Source organism: Phyllostomus hastatus, unplaced genomic scaffold (genome assembly GCF_019186645.2).
Source record: "Phyllostomus hastatus isolate PE091 unplaced genomic scaffold, TTU_PhHast_1.1 phas_scaffold_11, whole genome shotgun sequence".
Classification (NCBI taxonomy): Eukaryota; Metazoa; Chordata; class Mammalia; order Chiroptera; family Phyllostomidae; genus Phyllostomus; species Phyllostomus hastatus.
In genome coordinates this window covers 5281762-5301375 of record NW_025334005.1, presented here as the reverse complement: position 1 = coordinate 5301375, position 19614 = coordinate 5281762, and the positions used below count along the sequence as shown (strand labels likewise).

Below are 19614 nucleotides of genomic sequence, written 5' to 3'. Positions count from 1 at the left end.
GCACGCGCAAGAGAAGAACGCATGCGAGCCCGGGGAATCACGGGTAGAAACTCCCTGACTAGGCCGGAGGGCGGGCGACCCCAGTGGCGCGAAAAGGGCGCGCATGCGCCTTAGGTCAATGCGTAAACACGCCTTTGGCGCTGCGGCAGCGTGTTACCGCCCGTCTCCTGTGAGACTTTGGATCGCTGAGGCCTGCAGCGGCTTCTCGCGGACCCTGGACTGATGCTGTGTTTGGGTCACAGCCGCCTGCTCCCACACCCTTCCCTGAGCTCCCCTTGCCCACACACACCCCAAAGCCCTGTGCAGGGTCCGCCTCCATGGATCCCGAACCCGCTGAACCCTCGACCGTTGTCGTTTCGGCTTCATGTCAGCCGCCCGACGCGCAGTCCGGGCCTGATGCTCAGGGTGCCAGCGCGGGAGGTGCCTCAGGTACTGAGCCCCGGGCCGGGCCGAGCTCAGACGGAGCTTGCATGGAACCGGGCTGAGCTTGCATGGAACCATTTGGGGAAGCGAATCAGGCCGTAGGTGCTCCACTTGAGTCTGTGACAGGGTCCGATTTTTCCTGATTGGCCACCAGGGCCCTGCTGTTCGGTCCGATTTTGCCAGGACCTCGGCTTGTAGTACTGCTAACATTAGGAGCACCTACCGTTTTAAGCACATTGCATGAATTGACTAGTCCTCCCAAATCCCAAGAGGTAGGTGCAGTGACTAACCTCCTTTTATAGAGGAGGGGAGCCCCAGGTGAAAGCTTTTGCATGGCTGCCTACAATTCCTGACTGATTACCGGTAGACACTTGCTACTGAGACTTACCAGGGTTAGATCATCAGTCGTTTGTAGTAAACAACCTCAAGTGCGTGCACGTTGTATAAACCTTGACGAAGCTCTTTGAGTCCTTCTGTACGACCTCACTTAGTATACAGTACTAGGAGAAAGGTGAAAAGGTCGAGTTATAGATTAGGAACCTGAGACCTAGAGAGGTTAAGTTAACTTGCTTGATGCTAGGCAGCCGAGTAATCTAAGAGCCAAAGTGCAAACCCAGGCAGTCTGATTCCGGCGCCTGCCTTTTTGACCACCGGGCCTCACTGCTGTCGTGGCACTCTGTTCTCAAGGTAGTCAGGCGGGGAGCAGGTGAATACATACGCAGGGAACAAAGGAAATGATCCCCTGGTACTGTTCTCAGTCTTTTTCATTATTGTGTAGCTCTTCACAGGAGCCTGAAAAGACATGTCCATTCCCAGCTGGTGTGGCTCAGTGGGTTGAACGCTGGTCTGTGAAAAAGAGGGTCGCTGGTTCAATTCCCAGTCAGGGCACATGTCTGGGTTGCGGACCAGGTCTCCACTAGGGGGAGTGTGAGAGGCAACTACACATTGATGTTTCTCTCCCTCTCTCCCTCCCTCCCCTCCTGTAAAAAATAAAATAAATAAAATCTTTTAAAAAATACATTTCCTTTCTAATCCCCACCACCACCATGATATTTTCTGCTCATGTACTGTGGCCCATTGGAGGACCAGAAACCTTTTTAAAATCTGAGATTTTTCTGCCTCCCCTTCCTCTACCAAGATCCAATTTTCACCCCTTTTGGGGGCAGCGTGGTCCCCATGTGCCCCTGAGTAGCCTAAGTGGCACTATATATAATATTGAGAGAATTCCAGTTTGAATAAAGTTATTATAGATTGGAATAAATTCATTTGCTCCATAACTATTGAGTGCTTGATCAAGTATATGATTGAAAAGTTGTAACAAAATGTATAGAAAATGGGGCTGATGAACTATGGAAAATCCAGAAGCCCCAGAGCTGGCAGACAGGGTTAGAGAGGTTGGATCTGGGCATGGGAATTGGAAACGCTTTATGGCGTGTTGGGCCTTAAAGGGTAGATAAACAGACCCAAGGGGGAAATTTCAGTTAAAGAAACTACTTGAGCACAGGCTTGGAGCTGGAAAAGGTAGGAAGAGTATGAATATAATTCATGAAAGGTGAGCTGAAAGGCATAGTAGAGTATAAAACTGGGCCCTGACTGGTGTGACTCAGTGGATGGAGCACCTGCTTGTGAACCAGAGGGTCGCCGGTTCGATTCTCAGTCAGGGCACATGCCTGGGTTGTGGGCCAGGACCTCAGTGGGGGGCATGCAAGAAGCAACCACACATTGATACTTCTCTCCCTCTCTAAAAATAAATAAATAAATAAATAAATAAATAATCTTTTAAAAACATATACACATATATATAAAAAAAAAAACCTGGGAAAGATTTCCTGGGGAGGGCCAGATGAGAAGGGCCCAGAATGCAAAGCAAAATAATTGAATTGTAGAGAGTGAGAAAAAAGCCAGTGAAAGTTTTTGAGCAGGCTGGTGATGAGAAATTGAGGAATAAGATGGAGACGAGGACCTTAATCAGATTGTCTCAGTAGTTTAGGCTCCCAGTAGGTGGATTCTATACTAACAAGTACAAAGGCAGTGGGAATGGAAAGGAGAGGACTTCAGTCAGGGGCCTCCCTCCACCTCATCTATCTAGAAAAATGGAAGTAACACAGATGAGGGATGTAAACTGGGGGGGTGGGGGAACTCTGAAGAACCAAGGCAGCCCTTGCTTAGCTCCAGCTGATTGTCGCCTTGCTAGAATATTATCTCTGTAAAAAAAAATCTGACCAACAGGTTCCAGAAATCCAAAATTGTATATTAATTTGTCCATTTTACAAAGATTTTTAAAATTTATTTTTAGAGATAGGGGAGGGGAAAAAGAGAGGGAGAGGAACATGGATGTCTGAGGAATACATTGATCAGTTGCCTCGCACACACCCTCAACCGGGGACCTGGCTCCCAATCCAGGCATGTGCCCCAACCGGGAATCAAACCGGTGACCTTTTGGGTTGCAAGTCAGCACTCAGTCCACTGAGCCACACCAGCCAGGGCTTATTTGTCCATTTTCAGCGTTGGCTTCTGACTTCAAATTTTCAGCACATTCTGTGACAATCGAAATATGCCGAAGGTGGTCGTGACTGAGTTTGCAACCTCTCGTGCAGTGACATAGAATCTATTTGGACCAGGAATGTCAAAAACGGGATGCTCTTTTTGGAAGCAATAAAGGAGCCGAAGGGGATAAGCACCCTCCCCCCCTCCAAAAAAAAAAAGACCAGTGTTCTTGGCAGTTGGAGTTTACAGGTGACTTTCATTTAACATTTATTCTACCAATATTTATTTGCGGAGCACCTACTAAGCACAGGAGCTGTACCAGGGAACAAAGCAGACAGCCCCTTTATGTTCTCTTGAAGTGTGTATTCTGGTGGAGAGAGAAACAAACAAATAATGTGTCAAGTGGAATTAAATGCCATGATAAAAACTAAGCAGGTCGGGAGAGAGGGATTGCTGGGGCGGAAGGCAATACGTTGTCATTGCACTCCGAGAGGGCTTCTCTGACAAGGACGACACTCGTGCAGCCTCTGAAGGGGTGGAGGAGGGAGCCCTGTGGGGTGGAGTGCTTCAGGTCAAAGAAGGCCATGAGTGGCCTGTGCTTCTTGCTTTGTAGGTCAAGTTCCAGGTTGTGGTGAGGGTTTTTAAAACAAACCTGGGGCCATTTTGTACACGTCAAGGAGAGATTTAAGTTTGGTGAAAATGCAAGTTTCGTTATCCATCCATTTAAGTGAATGTGGAACATTTTCTTCTTTGAATAAGATAGAAAGGAGCCCTGGCTGGTGTGGCTCAGTGGACTGAGTGCTGGCCGGTGAACAAAAGTGTCAGGTTGCTGGTTCAATTCCCAGTCGGGGCACATGCGTAGGTTTCGGGCCAGGTCCCCAGTTGGGGGCGTGGGAGAGGCAGTTGACGTATCTCTCAGGCGTGCATCGATGTTTCTCTCCCTCTCTTTCCCCCGCTTCCCCTCTCTCTAAAAATAAATAAATAAAATATTTCAAAAATAAAAATAAAAAAAATAAGACACACAATCCCTGACTCAGGGGACTCAGAGAGTCAGGGGCATTGACCTCTTTTCCCTTAGACTGTCAAATAAAAAAATGACAACAGCCAACACAAGAGCTGTCCGGTGTGAATAAATCCAAATTATAGCTGTTCTTTTGTCAGACTGGCAAAAAAAATATTTTTGGGTGTGTCACAGAATTTTAGTAATTACTTTATATCTGTCATGAGATGAAAAATGTTGAAAATGGCTGTCTGCAGGGCGGCAAACTGCTTTCAGGCCTTTTTCTCAGGGAATCTTCTGCCCCCTCCTGGCAGCAGGAGGCACTGCGTGGATCAGTAGAGGAGCAGGGATGTGCCAGCGCCTCTGTGGCCCCAATTCAATTTGAGAAGAGACTAGGCCATTGGGAAACTCTCCAAGGGAAGGATTAGAATGACTCGGGAGAGTCCTGAAAATCAGAATTGTGTAAGGGGCAGCTTTCAGGATGCTTTTGTAGCCTTGAGTAAAATTTATGGAAGCAAGGCCTGCTAGGAATCTTAAAAAAAAAAAAAGAATTTTATTTATTTATTTTTAGAGAGAGGGGAAAGGAGGGAGAAAGAGAGGGAGAGAAACACGGATCAGTTGCCAATTGTCTCTCCCATGTCCCCAGCTCGCCCCCAGCTGGAAACCTGGCCCGCAACCCAGGCATGTGCCCTGACCTGGAATTGAACCGGTGACTTTTCGGTTCACAGGCGGATGCTCAATCCGCTGAGCCTCCCTAGCCAGGGCCAGGGTAGGAATCTTAACTGTAAGTTGTTTCTTTGGTTTTGGGCCCAAGCTCAGGAATGATATCTGTTCTAACCATTTAACATCTAACAAATGATCTACCTGAGGATCCTATTTATCAAGTGGAATTTTTGCACAGGGAGGTTAAAAAGAGACTTGCTCCATCCATTCCACAAATCCACCTGATACTGCAGGGCCTCCAAGAGTGGTGCGGGTCTCCCTTGTGGGAGAGATGCCAGTTAGAGTGCAGACTGTTGGCCTTCCACTGTACCTTTCAGTTTTTTTGGGGGGGGATGTAAGGGGAACCTGCTATTTTCCCTTTTTCTTTAACGCTATATATTTTTGACATGTTTTGCCTGCCTTTAAGATTTAGTCATATATAGTGTTCTCTTTAGAAATTTTCTTCAAATTATTTTGTCCACTAGTGATAGGCCCTTTTTCAGACATCCAAATATTTTACTGCCGTGAGCAGGGCTGCAGCAAAACCTTCTGGCTGCGCTTGTGCGCATGCGGGAGAGCTTCTCTGGACCAGGAGCGCCGGAGCCGCACTGTGGGGCAACAGCTATATTTTCACTGTGACGGCTGCTGACACGGTTTACCTGGAGCGGTTGTTTCAGTTTAGGTCTCCGCTTATACAATTTCTTATCCTGATGCGTGGGTCACCGGCCAGCAGTGATCACAGAATGCTGCGGATGGCTCTTGGAAACGCGAGAAAAAACATGCACAGAGACAGACCAGCTTCTGTGAAGAAGTAGGGACAGAACGGCCACCCCCTCTAGTGGGGAGCACGCAGATGTACCATCCAAACCGACTTTTTTTGGGTTCGTTTTGCACAAGAATTCAGGTAAAGCACATTACTCATTGCAAGGAAGTAAGGATCAAACGATAGGTAACAAGGAACTCTGAGGGTCTATTTTGAGTCAGGGTCAAAGAGCTGCAAGACTTTAAGGAACAAACTAACTTCCTCCTTGGACCCTTCTCATTCAACTGAGAGTATTCTAACCAAAGAAGGTTTCACAGGAATTTACGTGTTCTGTCTTAGGCCTGATCACCCGGGGAATCTGCGTTTTCCAGCAGAGGGCGGCACCACCCTGTCATTGTTTCAGGCTTAGGTGGAGCAAGGGAAGTAAGGCAGCCAAGAGATTAGGAGATTTTCTTGCAGAGCAGGAGGACTTGGGCTTTGTCAAAGCCAAAGGGCGAGAGTCCATCACCCCCTTTTGCCGTAGCCCCCAAAGTCTTTCTTTTGGGGGCCTCTCACATGATCGTGGCTGTCTTAGGTTGTTCCCCCCTTGGGGAATCTTACCCATCATTGGCTAACCGACCAAGCATTGGGGTCCAGGCAGGGTGAGGTATGAAGGAGCAGAAGCAGCACTTCTGTCAGGGAGATAAGCTTGTCTCCTTGCTGGCTTATGGTTCCAAGGGCGTTCCCTTAGCCTTAGCCTAGGCGGGGGTTATAGCTTCTGACACCAGGCAGGGCGGTTCCCAACACTTTCCTTGTCATCACTGGGTCAGTCAGATTTTTTAAAAATTGATTTTGAGAAAGAGTGAGAGAGAGAGATCAGTGTGTTGTTCCACTTAATTTATGCATTCATTGGTTGCTCCTTGTATGTGCCCTGACTGGGGATTGAACCTGCAACCTTGGCATATGGGGACGATGTTCTAACCAACTCAGCTAGCTGCCCAGGGTTAGTCAGATGTTTTAATATTTCCAATCTGAAGGACGTGAAATTATATTTTCTTATTATTTTAATTTACATTTTTCCTGATTACTAACATGGTTATGTCATCTTTAAAGAACTCCCTGGCCGTTTTTTTGTGTACCCAACATCTATTTTTCAAATGGCAAAACTGCTCAAGGCTGATGGGTGTTTCAGAGGCAGAGCCTGAATGCTTTCTTTCTGGGTCTTTGGAACAGTGCCCCGGGCTTTGGCAGAGTTGCAGGGTCTTTTGGATGGGGACAGTCTCCTAAGTTTCTGTCTTTGCCCTTGCTTTGGAAATCTTTTTTTTTTTTACACTTTGGGGGAAAAATAACATCCTTATCTTTTTTTTTTTAAGATTTTATTTATTTATTTTTAGAGGGAGACAGAGAGAGAGAAAGAAACATCAATGTGTGGTTGCTGGGGGTCATGGCCTGCAACCCAGGCATGTACCCTGACTGGGGATCGAACCTGCGACACTTTGGTTCACAGTCCGAGCTCAATCCACTGAGCTACGCCAGCCAGGGCACATCCTTATCTTTTGGCCAAGATCAAGTCATCCTTGTGTGTTGGGAAACATAACATGAATTTTTGCAGCACAGGATTAGAAAGAACTTTCTCTGCACACCTGTCCCCTCTGCACTTCCCCACCCCCACCTGCGGGCCTGAGTGTGAAGTGCTGAGGGCTCCTGGTGCACCTGGTCCTTACTGGCCTCTGGTCTGTTGAGCTGCTTTGCTGTGCTTTGTCTCGGTTCCTCCTGAAGGCTCCATTCTTTTTGACGAATGATATACTTTGCATTCCTATGTTAAATTTTATATTTACCAACATACATTGTAGGAACTGAGGCTCTCCAGCTGCCTCTCCCTCGCCCTCGAAGTTGCTTTTCTGTGCTCCCCCTCCCCTGGATTCAGTCCTCAATTTCATCTTGGTGAACAGTGACACGCGTCTTGTTTTTTGCTGCAGGAACGGCTTCATCTGTATAATGTACAGTGTCACTGAATTCCTTTTCACTTTGATCTCTTTGCCTTCAATGCTACTTTCGTTGAATTGAGTCTAAGAAGGGAATTACTGGGTTTGATTGATACAGTTCATCCACTCATTTACCCACCGAGGAGGCCTGCTCTATGCTCCCTCTGAGCAAGAGGCCTATGGACAAAAAGCATGAGGTCCTTGGTACTTGTCTTTGGAAGTGCAAACAGACCCTCAGGCAAGGAAGTGCAATAAACACACTGGCCATGCATTGTAGCAGAGGTAGGTGCACAGTGGATGGAAAGTTATTCTTTGGGGGAGTTGAGAAAAGCTGCCACTGGAGCTAAGTCTTGAATGGATAGGAGAAGAGAAGGGCAAACACACAGAGGGAATGGCATGGACGAAGATGCAGAGGCCTCAAAAAGGCGAGTGTGTTGTGACTGGCAGGTGTTTGAAGGATGATGTGGCTGGAGAGTAGTCCGTGTGGGAGATGATAATCAGGGAGGTAAGTTGTCAGCTTCTTTGTCCCATGCAAAAGGGATGGCTTTATCTCCCGGGAGCCACTGGGGCTGTGAGTGAAAGCTGTGTTCCTATGGGTGTCCTGTGGGATGATCTGAACAAGAGCTTCTGACCCCAGTTTTCGACCTTGAGCTTTCATGCTGGAGATAAAGTCTGTGGAGAGCCACTGGTTGGCACGTAACTGCACACTCAGGGTCCCTTGGACTTCTTATCATCTTTGAACACTGGTCTGAACCTCTACCCACTTGCCTGCCTTTCAAGTCACTCCCTCTCCCAGCGTGGGGGTGGGGTAGAGTTCTGGGGATGAAAAGGGGTTGATAAAGGGATGGCAGAGGACAAGCCCAGCACTTCACACCTTTGGCTCTCCTTTGGCTCCACTACTTGTCTGCTCTGTCTTCAGGTCTTGGCTTCTGCTTTCTCCCAAATACACAGCCATCTTGGCTTCTAGCCCAGGTGAGAGGAGAAAGAACTTCTTTCCATCAGCTCCTCTCTGAAAACAACCAGCTGGCCGTGCTCAGGAACAAGAAGTTCCTGAGGGAATGGGCACCTCACCGTGCTGACATGACTGTTGTCTTTGCCCCACTGAGGCTCAATGCAAGGACCTCCGGGCAGGGACGGTGGGTGGTCTTCAAGCCCTCTGCAGCAGCAGCTGCCTCCAAGGCCTGTCTTAGTGAAGTGATGGGGGTGGGCGGGGGGGGGGGGTAAGGGGACCCTTGCACCCTGGGGAGATGGGGATAAGCAGTGGGAGGACCTGGGAGGTGGGGAAGAGTCTGCCCATGGCATCCTCTGATCTGCTGCAGGAAAAGGGTGGGTGCCTCTAAGGGAGCCCCAGCCCTGGAATGCTGGCTACAGCCCAGAGGTGCCTATGAGGCTCTTCTGCATGTGGAATTCCAGGCCGCCAGGACGTCCTGGGGCCAGAAACTGGGGGAGGGGGTGACTGGGCGTGTCAGCACTTCCCTGTCCAAACAGGGTCATCATAAAACGTCTTGGAGAACACTGGATTAGAGTGATTTCAATAAAGTGAAGAAAGCCAAGTACTGCAGTGGGCGGGCATCCCATAAATAACTGCTGCCTGATGAACTAACCGAACTAAACTCAAGCTGAGTCTTGAAGGAGTGGGAGTAACCCTGCGGGGAAGCGGAGGTGCCCTCAAGTCTCAGAGGCCTAGGAGGACAAGGCCTGGAGGGGGAGGGCAGAAGCTGAGTTTGGCTGGGTCTGAGCCGCAAGTGGCCTGCGAAGTTGGGAAGAGTAGTTAGGCAGAGGCCTGAGACCGGGGCCAGGGGAAAATAGGGTGATGGTGTGGGGATACTCAGCAGCAGGCAGTGAGGGCTCTGAGGACGGGCCTCGGGACTCCACGTTGTTAGATGTCCCCTTACTGCGCCCACCTCCAGCGGCTGAAGTGAACTGCGGCGACCCAGGGACTGGGGAAAAACCCCGAACTCTGTCCACCTAAAGGTGGCTCCATGCTATTGTGGCTTCTTAGCGTCCGAATCGAAGGAACCTTGAGAGTAGGCGGGCTAGAGATGAGGAATTGGACTACGAAACAGTTCCCGACACTATTACCCGTCCACCAGTCCACTGCTCCCCTGAGCTATAAGGAAAGCAGGAAAGAGTAATCCTGTCGGTACCACCTTAAAAGGGCAGAGGTGGGCAGGCGAGGGCGTGGTTACTGGTCTAATTTCCCGTAGTCGCTCCGCCCACCCAGCCTGAGTGTCTGAGGAGACACTGCAGGCGGAGCTCTCTGGGGCCTGGAGGTCAGGACAGCCTTCTAGCCACCACCTCATCACAGATTGCGTCGTGTCGCCGGTTCCGCAGGCACCATGAGCCAGGACACCGAGGTGGACATGAAGGAAGTGGAGCTGAACGAGCTGGAACCTGAGAAGCAGCCGATGACTGCGGCATCTGGGGCGGCCGTGTCAGCGGTCATGGCGGGCGGCACTGAGAAGAATGGTCTGGTGAAGATCAAGGTGGCCGACGACGAAACCGAGGCGGGGATGGCCAAGTTCACGGGCCTGTCTAAAGAAGAGTTGCTGAAGGTGGCGGGGAGCCCCGGCTGGGTACGCACCCGCTGGGCGCTGCTGCTGCTTTTCTGGCTCGGTTGGCTCGGCATGCTGGCGGGCGCCGTGGTCATCATCGTGCGGGCGCCACGCTGCCGCGAGCTGCCGGAGCAGAACTGGTGGCACAAGGGCGCCCTGTACCGCATCGGCGACCTTCAGGCATTCCCGGGCCAGGACGCGGGCGACCTAGCTGGTGAGTGCCCTGTACCCGCATCCCGATCCCCCGCGTTCCCGGTTTAACTGGTCACCGACTCTGAACCGGTCCCCCAATAGACTGGGAAGGGTCTCCATTTCACCCAGTAGCGGCAGCTGCTGCACCGGACACAGCTCCTCTTTCCCTTTCTTTGAAGAATTTCCCCCACCCCCTCTCTTTCCATGAGAAGTTGGCTCAGCATGTAGCCTCCTCTCACATTGCCTGAAGCCAGTCTCAGCTTGTTTCTGAATCAATCTGGTACGCTGCTTGCATCAGCTCCTCTGAGTCCCGTGATCCAGCCGCATCCTCCCCACTTAGTCCGGGGGCGGGGAAACCACCGGCCTCTAGAACCGCCTCAGTCTCCCCCTCTTCTCCATTTCAGGCCTGAAGGAGCATCTGCCTTACCTGAGCTCCCTCAAGGTGAAGGGCTTAGTGCTGGGCCCAATTCACAAGAACCAGAAAGATGACATCGATGGGACCAACTTGGAACAGATCGACCCCACTTTTGGCTCCAAGGAAGATTTGGACACTGTCCTGCAGTCGGCCAAGAAAAAGGGTGGGGATCCTGCAGTGGGCAAGGGAGCAGCTGGGAAGGGGCTGGTCTCCAGGACAGAGGAGGTCAGGATAGCGTTTTTGTGTGGGTGGCCCCAGACTGGCTCTCAGCTTCCCCTGGGCAGGAGCAGAGCAGCCTTGTTAGGCTTCAGACAGAAGTGGATTCTCCAGGTGGTTCAGAGACCTTGGACTGGGCTGTGCAGTCATTTCACTGTGGGCTCCCGTGCCCGTAGTTCTGAGTGTGGGCTTATACTGAGCCGGTGGTCATTAAACCTGCAGAGAGTGGACTCTTTGGGGAAAGCAAATGGACATGAACTCTTGTCTCACTTTCAAAGGACTCACTTTGGGGTGGGGTGTGCAGGGCCCCACAGCTGGGACTTTGTATGAACACCCTTGACCTTCTGCCCTGAGAGATTGCAATGCCCCTCCTTGCTCTGTTTCAATGGACTGAGGTCCATCAGGGTCCAACCCTAAGCTTCTGCACCAAGGAAAGCAAAGGCAGTGGTCTGACTTGTATGTGTGGGTTCCCTCCCTTCCCCTCAGCCCACAGTCTTCCTCACAACTGTCTCCTCCTGCACTGTTCTAGGCCTCCGGGTCATCCTGGATCTCACTCCCAACTACAGGGGCCAGCAGTCCTGGTTCCTTCCGGGTCAGAGTGCCACTGTGGCCACCAAGATGAGGGTGAGTGTGCTGGTGCTGATGGCCGGGGGAGCAGGAGGGGGGCTGGGGCTGGGTGGGTCCTTCCACAGCAAGCCCTGTGCACCCGGCCCTGCCCAGCTCGGGGCCCTTGCTGCTGGGGCCAGGCCAGGGCACCTCCACACCAGCCAGGCAGGGGCCCCTGCTGTTGCTTGTTCCTTTTTTACCGCTCGTTTTTCTTGCTGCTTTGAGTCTCTGAAGGTGACCTTGGCAGGAAGGGAGTGTCTCAGATGTTAATCTGGGTTTCTTTTCTTTGGGAGAGGAACCCTTTGTGAGTGGGAATCTGTCCAGTTGGTTTCCCATTTCTTGTTCCCAGCTCCTGTTTGATGTGTTTTTGAAGTACAGCCCAGTCTGGAATCCTAAGCCCTGGGGTCTTCCTGTGTGTCCGAGACCATGCCCGTATTGTATATATGTTGTCCTCTGTGTGCTGAGCAACTGTCAGTGAGTACACCAAGGTTCAGAGGTCTCTGTGTGATGGGATTTGAGGCCCCAGTAGCCTTATTTCTCTACTCCAACGTCCTGGAAGGTACAGGCTGAAACTCCGTGTCCAGCAGGCTGGGAGTGACCCAAGCTCCCAGTGTCTGGGTTCTGCGACACTGACCAGCTCCGAGTGGGCGGAGCAGAAGTGGAGGCAGGCGGACACTGTGCGGGCAGCCCCGATTCTGGGGCAGAGCTCTGTATTTTGCCAGCATTTCCGTAGGCCGCTCAGGGTCATGCATTTCATGAGTTAGCACATTGCTAGAAGTCTCTTTAAAAGTTGCTGATAAGGGACATTTTCAGGTGGTGATGACATGAGGAGTGATAGATCCGATGGATGAGAATAGACAAGAGGAGAGTGGAACAGAGAGAAAAATGGAAACCGAGGCAGTGGGCAAGGGCCTGGGTTCTGTGCCCCACAAAGGACAGGGCTGCAGGCCTGGGCCTGTTCTGCGGAGCTGGCTCTTCTCTTCAAACCTCCGTCTCAGCTGCCCCGGGGTGTGCTAGAAACTTCTCTCTCTCTCTCGGCTGTGCTCCCACTGGCTTCTACAGCAGCCCCAGGCATCAGGACACTGGGAGAGGCGTCAGTGTGTTTGTCTGGGATCTTGACTAGATTTGAGTCCCGTCTCTGCTGCTCTCTGACTGGGCCTTGGGCTTGCCTCTTTGCTTCCCTGAGACTCTTTTCTCATCTCTGAAAGGGGTATACCAGCGCTCCACACATGCTAAGGGTTGAATGAAGTTATGTTTATGAACACACTTACTGTCTTGGGCATTATTTGTAATGGGGAGGAGTGGAGGAATGTATCGGGAAAATCAGCGGTGGGTTATTATGGCTGCGGACCAAGGGCTGCACGTTTATAACAGGTGGGAACATGAGACTGTTCAGGTCTCCCATGCAAGGGGCTCTGCCAAGTTCTCAAGGAAGTGCATGGCGGGCACGGTTTCGTGTGGGCTGGAATTTTCTACACCTTTGCATGACAGTGGTAATGACTTCTCTGTTCCTTTTGCCCTTCCTTGCTGCAGGACGCGCTGCAGTTTTGGCTGCAGGCTGGCGTGGATGGGGTCCAGATTCGGGATGTGGAGAGTCTGTGGGTGAGTTCCCTTTGCATGTGAGAGGCAGAGCCTGGTTGAGAGCAGGGGGACTCTCCAGGGCCTGGTAGAACTTGACTCTGCTTTGTGTGTTCTAGGACGCGCCGTTGTACCTGGCCGAGTGGCACAACATCACCAAGAACGTCAGTGAGGACAGGTGAATGAATGCCAGCCCCCCGGCCCCACCTTGGCTCCATTGTGGGAACCCCTCAGTGGAGTGCTAGGCCCTGGGAGGGGGCAGTTCCTAGTCCATCCTTCCTTCCTTGTCCAGCACCAGCCCTGACCCCTGCTGTGCTCTCTGCAGGCTCCTGATTGCAGGCACTGAGTCGTCTAGTCTTGAGGAGATCCTGAGGCTGTTGGGAGTGAGCAGGGACCTGTTGTTGACCAGCTCGTACCTGTCAGCCTCCCGTTTCACTGGGAAGCAGACGGAAGAGCTGGTCACCCAGTATCTGAACGCCACGGACAATCGCTGGTGCAGCTGGAGTGTGAGCACACAGTGGTGGGGGAGGGGCAGGCCGTGCTGTGGAGGGACGGGGTATTGGGAGACAGGGGCAGCGTGGGCTTTGGGGCTCACCAGTGTGCCCTTTCCCACAGCTGTCTCAGGCGGGGCTCCTGGCTTCTGTTGTGCCGGCGCACCTGCTCCGGCTGTACCACCTGCTGCTCTTCACCCTGCCGGGGACCCCTGTGTTCAGCTCTGGGGATGAGATCGGCCTGAAGGCAGCGGCCCTTCCCGGACAGGTATTTGGCCTCCCCAGCCCGTGGGGGGAGGTCATGTTTATCCAGCCCGGTGGTTCTGTGGTGTGGCCTTGCTAGCCGTGGCACTTGTCCTGTCGCCTCTTCCCGGGGACTGCATCTCGTGTAGGGTAGTTAGGACTCAGTGATGGCTCACTTTAAATATTTAAATACAGTGTCTGGGCCCTGGTCAGCATTCTGTGTGGTCGCCCTCACTCCCTCTCTCGCTCACTCACACACTCACCCACTTTCCACTCATTGTGCAGCGGGCACTCCACCCTGCAGGCACGCGGGGTGCAGTGGGGGAGCAGGCAGGGAGAGAGAGTGTGCAGTGAGTGTTCTGACTGGGGACGACCATGATGCAGTTGCTGGCTCCAGTCATGGGTATAGCGGTGACACCAGAGCTGACACTTACAGAACCAGTCACTCCCTGATGCCACCACGTTTTGTTGAGTGAAATCCCACGTGCCGTGCACAGAGGGCTCCGCGGGGCGCGGAGGACTACAGGCGGTGAAGTCAGCCAGCCAGCGGGTGTCCTCACCAGGCCAGGTGCCCATGCGTGTAGCAGGACTTACAGCAGGGTGTCAGGCTCATTGTCACCGGGGGCCACATCAGCCCCGAGGTGGCCTCCAAAGGAGTGTAACTTCAGGACTGTAGAAATGTAACTGCTCCTTAACTAGGGGGGGTGGAGCTGGGCGCTGCCACCCAGTAGAAACAAGGGGCCAGGCTGGGCAAAACAAGGTGGGGGCCAGATTTGGCCTGGGGGCCTCGTGTTTGCCACCTGGGGCTTAGAGAATAGGCACCTGGTGGTTTCTTTTGTTTTTGTCTTTTAAGATTTTACTTCTTCTTAGAGGGGAAGGCAGGGAAAAGAATGGTAGAGAAACATCAAGAGTTGTCCCTCAGAACCAGGACCTGTTCTGCGTCCCAGGCCTGTGTCATGATGGGAAATGGAGCCAGGGATCCCTTGGGTTTTGGGACGAGTCCCAACCCTCTGAGCCACACCAGTCAGGGCCGGGGGTTATATATTGTGAGAGTGGCCACAGAAAGCCCTGTGAGCCAGTGGAGTGGAGAGGGGAGGGAAGTGACAGGGCTAGCTTGTGGCTGTCTGGGAGAAGCCCCTGTCGGCCGAGGGGACAGTGTGTGCAGGACTGGAGGTGGGAGCCCGCCCTGCTGCTGGTCCAGTGGGAGATGGGAGGGAGTGCAGAGCGTGCGCGTCTGTGGGGGGGAACAGGAGCAGGAGGACTGAGGGGGCGCAGACCCACCCTTTCCCCCATCCTGCTGTCCCTGCCCTGCAGCCAGCAACGGCCCCAGTGATGCTGTGGGGGTGGATCCAGCTCAGCCAACACCTCAGGGCCTGTGAGCTCCAACCTGACCGTGCAGGTAAGGGCGTGGTGGGGGGGCCAGGCCAGCAGAGGGTGCCTGGGGTTCCTTAGGGGTTTGCACCCAGGGGAGTTCTCCATCCCTTCCTGCTGTGTCTCCATGGTCTGCAGGACCAGGATGGGGACCCCGACTCCCTCCTGTCCCTGTTCCGGCGCCTGAGCGATCTTCGGGGTAAGGAGCGCGCCCTGCTGCACGGAGACTTCCACGTCCTCTCCTCGGGGCCGGACCTCTTCTCCTACCTGCGCCAGTGGGACCAGAACAAGCGTTTCCTGGTTGTGCTCAACTTTGGGGGTGTGTCCCGAGCTGCCTGGTTGGGGGCTTCGGGCCTGCCTGCCAGCGTCAGCCTGCCTGCGGAGGCTGAGCTGCTGCTCAGCACTCAGCCAGGCGGGAAGGAAGGTGACCCTGTGGAGCTGGAGCACCTGAGCCTGAAGCCCCACGAGGGGCTGCTGCTCCAGTTCCCCTATGTGGCCTGACCGGACCCCAGCCCTTCCCCTCCGCTGCCCCGAACCTAGGGGATCCAGTGTCCCTTTCACTCTTTTTATTATTATTATTATTATTTTTACTTTACAGATAATAGATGAATCCAATAGCGTGTATTGTGGCTTCAAATAAAAGTCAACACTACCTGGTGTGGTCCCATCTTTGCTGCACCCCGCTGCTCTGGCAGGAATTTCCCTCCCTTTGTCTCCCTACCTTGACCTCTGCCACAGCGCTCAGGGCCCCGGCGTCTCACACGCCTGCTGCAGCCCAGAGAGCAAGGGGCCCGCCAGGCTCCTAGAGCGGAGGTTTCGGGGCTGGGCGCCCACTATGCCTCCTCCCCTTGAGGGGCCTGGCGCTACCCTGGAAGTGTCGGGTCTGGCTGCTCTTGTCTCCTCTGCCTGGTCTCCAGACACGTGCTGCCAGTTTCCTGTGTCTGCAGACTCGGCCTTTCAGGGAGATGGGGTTTCTAGAGGCACTCCCAAGGGATCCGGAAGGTCCTGCAGCCGGAGGAATTTATGGCGCACTCGGCACGTGCCAGGCGGTGTGCCAGGTTCTGGGATGGAGGAGGGATCAAAGGTCGACCTCCCCTGTCTCCTTGGCGCCTGTATTCTGCTGAGGAGACGGATTAGGAGTAAGGTGAATCAGCTTTAGGGTGTGGTGGGTGTGGTGATGGTGGTCAGGGAGGAGAGAGTGACACAGGAGGAGAGGTGGGCGTTTGGGGTGAAGGGAATTTGGGGTCCAGAGGTGACATTTGTGTGAGAGGCCTGAAGTGACTGAGGGAGTTCAGGAGGCAGATCTGTCGGGGAGGAGCTATGCGGGGGCCCTGGGTGGGACTGTGTCTGCCACTGAGGAGTGGGGGCGGGGCAGGGGAGGAGGCCTGGTTGGCAGGGGGCGGGCAGGTGGTGAACAGTGTAGTAATGTCACAGAACAGACGGGGTGTATGTGGGCAACATATTACTGAAAGGACCCCCCTTTTTCTCCGTGGCCCCCTCACCTCCCAGGTTCGCCTTTCCTGGCGCCAGGGAGAGATGTCACCTGGTGTCAGAGATTGGGGAAAAGGGAAGGAATTATTTATTTAAAAGTTATACAGACTTAGAGTAATGACTTAATGTCTTTAAATACTGAAGTCCTTTAGAATACCTACAACAGACACAGTTGTTCCTTCTCCCTTCTGCCCAGTCCGGGGCACCGTGTCTCAGGCAAAGAAGCAGAAGTCCGTGGTTCAGGCAGTCCCTTGGTTCTGGCACCATCCGCTGTGTCACCACCACAATCTCCAGTTAATCTCAAACCATGTGGCACCTTCTCATGACCCACCAGCAAGAGTCCTTTCACCCCTTTCCTTACAGGCAAAGTCTCTCCTGCTTCCTAAGCCACGTGCCAAAAGGGAGCACCCCAAAGCCATGTGGTTCTGACCCTCGCCCAAGCCTTGGGGGCCCGCCCCCACCCTCTGCATGGCTGCCATTCCTGGGTCTAAATCCCAGCACCAATCTTCCTCTGCAGCCCCATTTCCCAGTTTTCCCCACAACCAGTTACACCTGCCAGCGTTCCCGCATTCCTCCAGCTTTCCCGGGCTGCCATAGTAAGTCCGGGCAGGCGTGGGCCTGTGGCATGGAGCCAATCATCTCCAAGCTCTCATGCAGGCGCTGTAACCAGGGACAGCTGCCTCCCAGTTTCATCCTAGTTGGAAGTCACTTCCATTCCCCTGGCTCAAAGCATGGCCAAAGCTATTTAACATATCTGTGAAACCAGCTAGAGGTTACAGATATTGTAAATGACCACGCCAGAGGTTAGCTGCAAAGCTGTTGCTATGCAAAAACAGCTCTGAATGGCCCTGCTCCATGTGTCCCTTCCCCCAGCTCTGACTTGTGGGGGTGAGGACATCATATATATATATGTATGTATATATACATATGTGTATGCATGTATGTATGTATAATTTTACTATATATAATTTTATTATATATCTATATATATAATTTTTTAAAACATTTCTTGCACTCTGAGTTCTGCACCCTATTACAAATCCCTATTTGGGGCTCCCCCTTGGCCAGAGCCATTAACAGTAAGGTGGTGTCTGAGGGGGTCAAAGAGTTTGGCACCTGCACAGTAACAGGGTGTGGGTTCCCCCTCAGTACCCCGACTGCCCTCATTTCAGACACCAGCTGGCAGCTCATGACTGTCCTCAGCGGGTCATTGCTGGGACGATCACAGAGCTCAGGAAGCGCTGAGATTACAGTTTTCGTGAGGTGAAAGCAGGTGGGTTTGAACTGACCGAAGGACCAGGTGCTCAGGGCAGAATCCCCACATGGACCTTCTGACGCACGGCCCGGTCCCAGTGCAGTTCCGGACCCCGGCCTCCTGGCGTAGAGCACGCTGGCCGGGGAGGGAGGCTCCCCAGCCTCTGGTGTCCAGAGTGCTCCTTGGGGCTTACTCCCTCCTGGCCCCGTGGCTGACCTTTGGTCTCCTCTCTCCAGAGATGGCAGGACCCGAGGCCCTCACCCTAAATCACATCTGCAGGCTGATGTCTGAAGTCCCCATGCTAACAAAGACACTCCCGCCAGTCAGGACATTCCAAGGCCTGGACCACGCCTCCCATTGCCTGAGGGCAAAGGCCAGACCTGCAGCAAAGGTGACTTCCTCCCTGCACAGGGGTCAGGGCTGGGGTGGCAGTTGCAGGGCTCTGAGCAGTGACCCCACTGACTGGGGCTGTAACTGGCTCACTGGCTGCCTCTGGGTGGGAGGCCGATGAGGGTGGGTGCTGCTGCTGCTGCTGCTGCTGCTGCTAGAAGGTCACTGGGGTGGCAGCAGTGGGGCTGGAAACAGGTGTTGGGTCCCTGCCTTTGTGCTGGGCCATGCCCGGGGAGTGCTGTGGGACCCCTGGGCTGTGATGAAGGCCCTGGGGGTGCGGGCAGACCTCCCAGCTTCCTGAGGGAAAACAGCCCAGTTCCAGGGGCTGGGCCTGGGCCTCTAAGGGCGTCCTGGTTGAGGAAGAAAGGAAACGGAGGCCCAGGCCTTGTGGGCTCTCTGCCTGCCTCCCTCTGGCTCTGTGCCTGCCCAGGCCCTGGGAGACACCCAGCCTGCTGGGCCTGGTCCCCAGGCTGCCAGGGGGTCCCTTCTCCTCCCCTTCCTGCTGGTGTCTAATCCAGGCCCCTCTTCCTGAGGTGCCCACCTCTCCCCTTCTCATAGCCTTCCCCAGAGTCCCAGCTCCCGCCTCCCCCCTTCCCCTGCCTCCCCTCAGGCCCACTGTGTGTCACAGGGTCGTCGTGACAGCGTGTGGGCAGTTCACTGTGGACTTGGACTTGGACAGGAGCTGTGCTGTGACACACAGACAGGACTCACCATTTCCTCCCTCTGCAGCCCTGCAGTCCAGCAGCACAAGTGCGGGACGCACAGCCGTCACCAGCCTCCACCACCCAAACTTTGTCCCGGTGCCAAGTGGAGATTGGGCCCGGGAAACACGAGCTCTCCCCCATGTTTGTGTTGAAAGTAGAGAATGGATGAACCAGCAAGTCAGTGAAGACCCTCAAGTGTTCAGTGGTGGCAGGTGGGCTCCTCCTGCTGCCCTGACCTCTGTGCTGGGGCGACAGGTGAGAGCCACGTACAGGCCCTCTGATGGTCCTGAGAGCTGCACCCCTCAGTGACCCTGCCGCACCCTTAAAGCAGGAGGGGAGCCAGGCCCCAGGCAGGCACAGCAGCTGTGTCGTTGGCCCAAACCACAGTGTGAGGGGGATCATCACCTCGGTGTCAGAGGCAAGGGGCCAGAACGCCTCACCCCAGGGGCAGCCTGAGCTGCCAGCAGGGCTGCCCTGACCAGGGGGGGCGGGGCCGGGCGGCTCCCACAGCACAGTCCCCTCTGCTGCTCCTGAACTGACTCGCCGATTCCTGAGCTACTTCTCTGTCCCTGGTGCCATGCTCACCTTCTGCATCCCGGTGGACCAGCCCCTGCCGTGACCTACTTTCCAGTCCCCATAGAGCCAAAGGATCCAAAGTTCCTAGTGGGGCTGTGGGGAGCAGGCTGGGCCATGGAGCTGAGTGGGGGGTAGGAAGAGAAGCTCCAGATGGTGGGAGGGTGATGGGGTCCACCCACGTGTTCTGGGTGT

At 53.8% G+C, this 19614-nt stretch overlaps 1 protein-coding gene across 1 annotated transcript; it reads left to right on the top strand.

The window, feature by feature from the left end:
* The first annotated feature begins 166 nt into the window (after positions 1–166).
* Positions 167–15658, top strand: LOC123829284 (4F2 cell-surface antigen heavy chain-like). The gene is given in 11 exon segments (XM_045854806.1): positions 167–429; positions 9674–10108; positions 10491–10664; positions 11247–11341; positions 12857–12925; positions 13021–13079; positions 13227–13407; positions 13517–13660; positions 14950–14976; positions 14978–15034; positions 15145–15658. Coding segments are annotated over 11 exon segments (1716 nt in total). The 5' UTR covers positions 167–317; the 3' UTR covers positions 15508–15658.
* The last annotated feature ends 3956 nt before the right edge of the window (positions 15659–19614 follow it).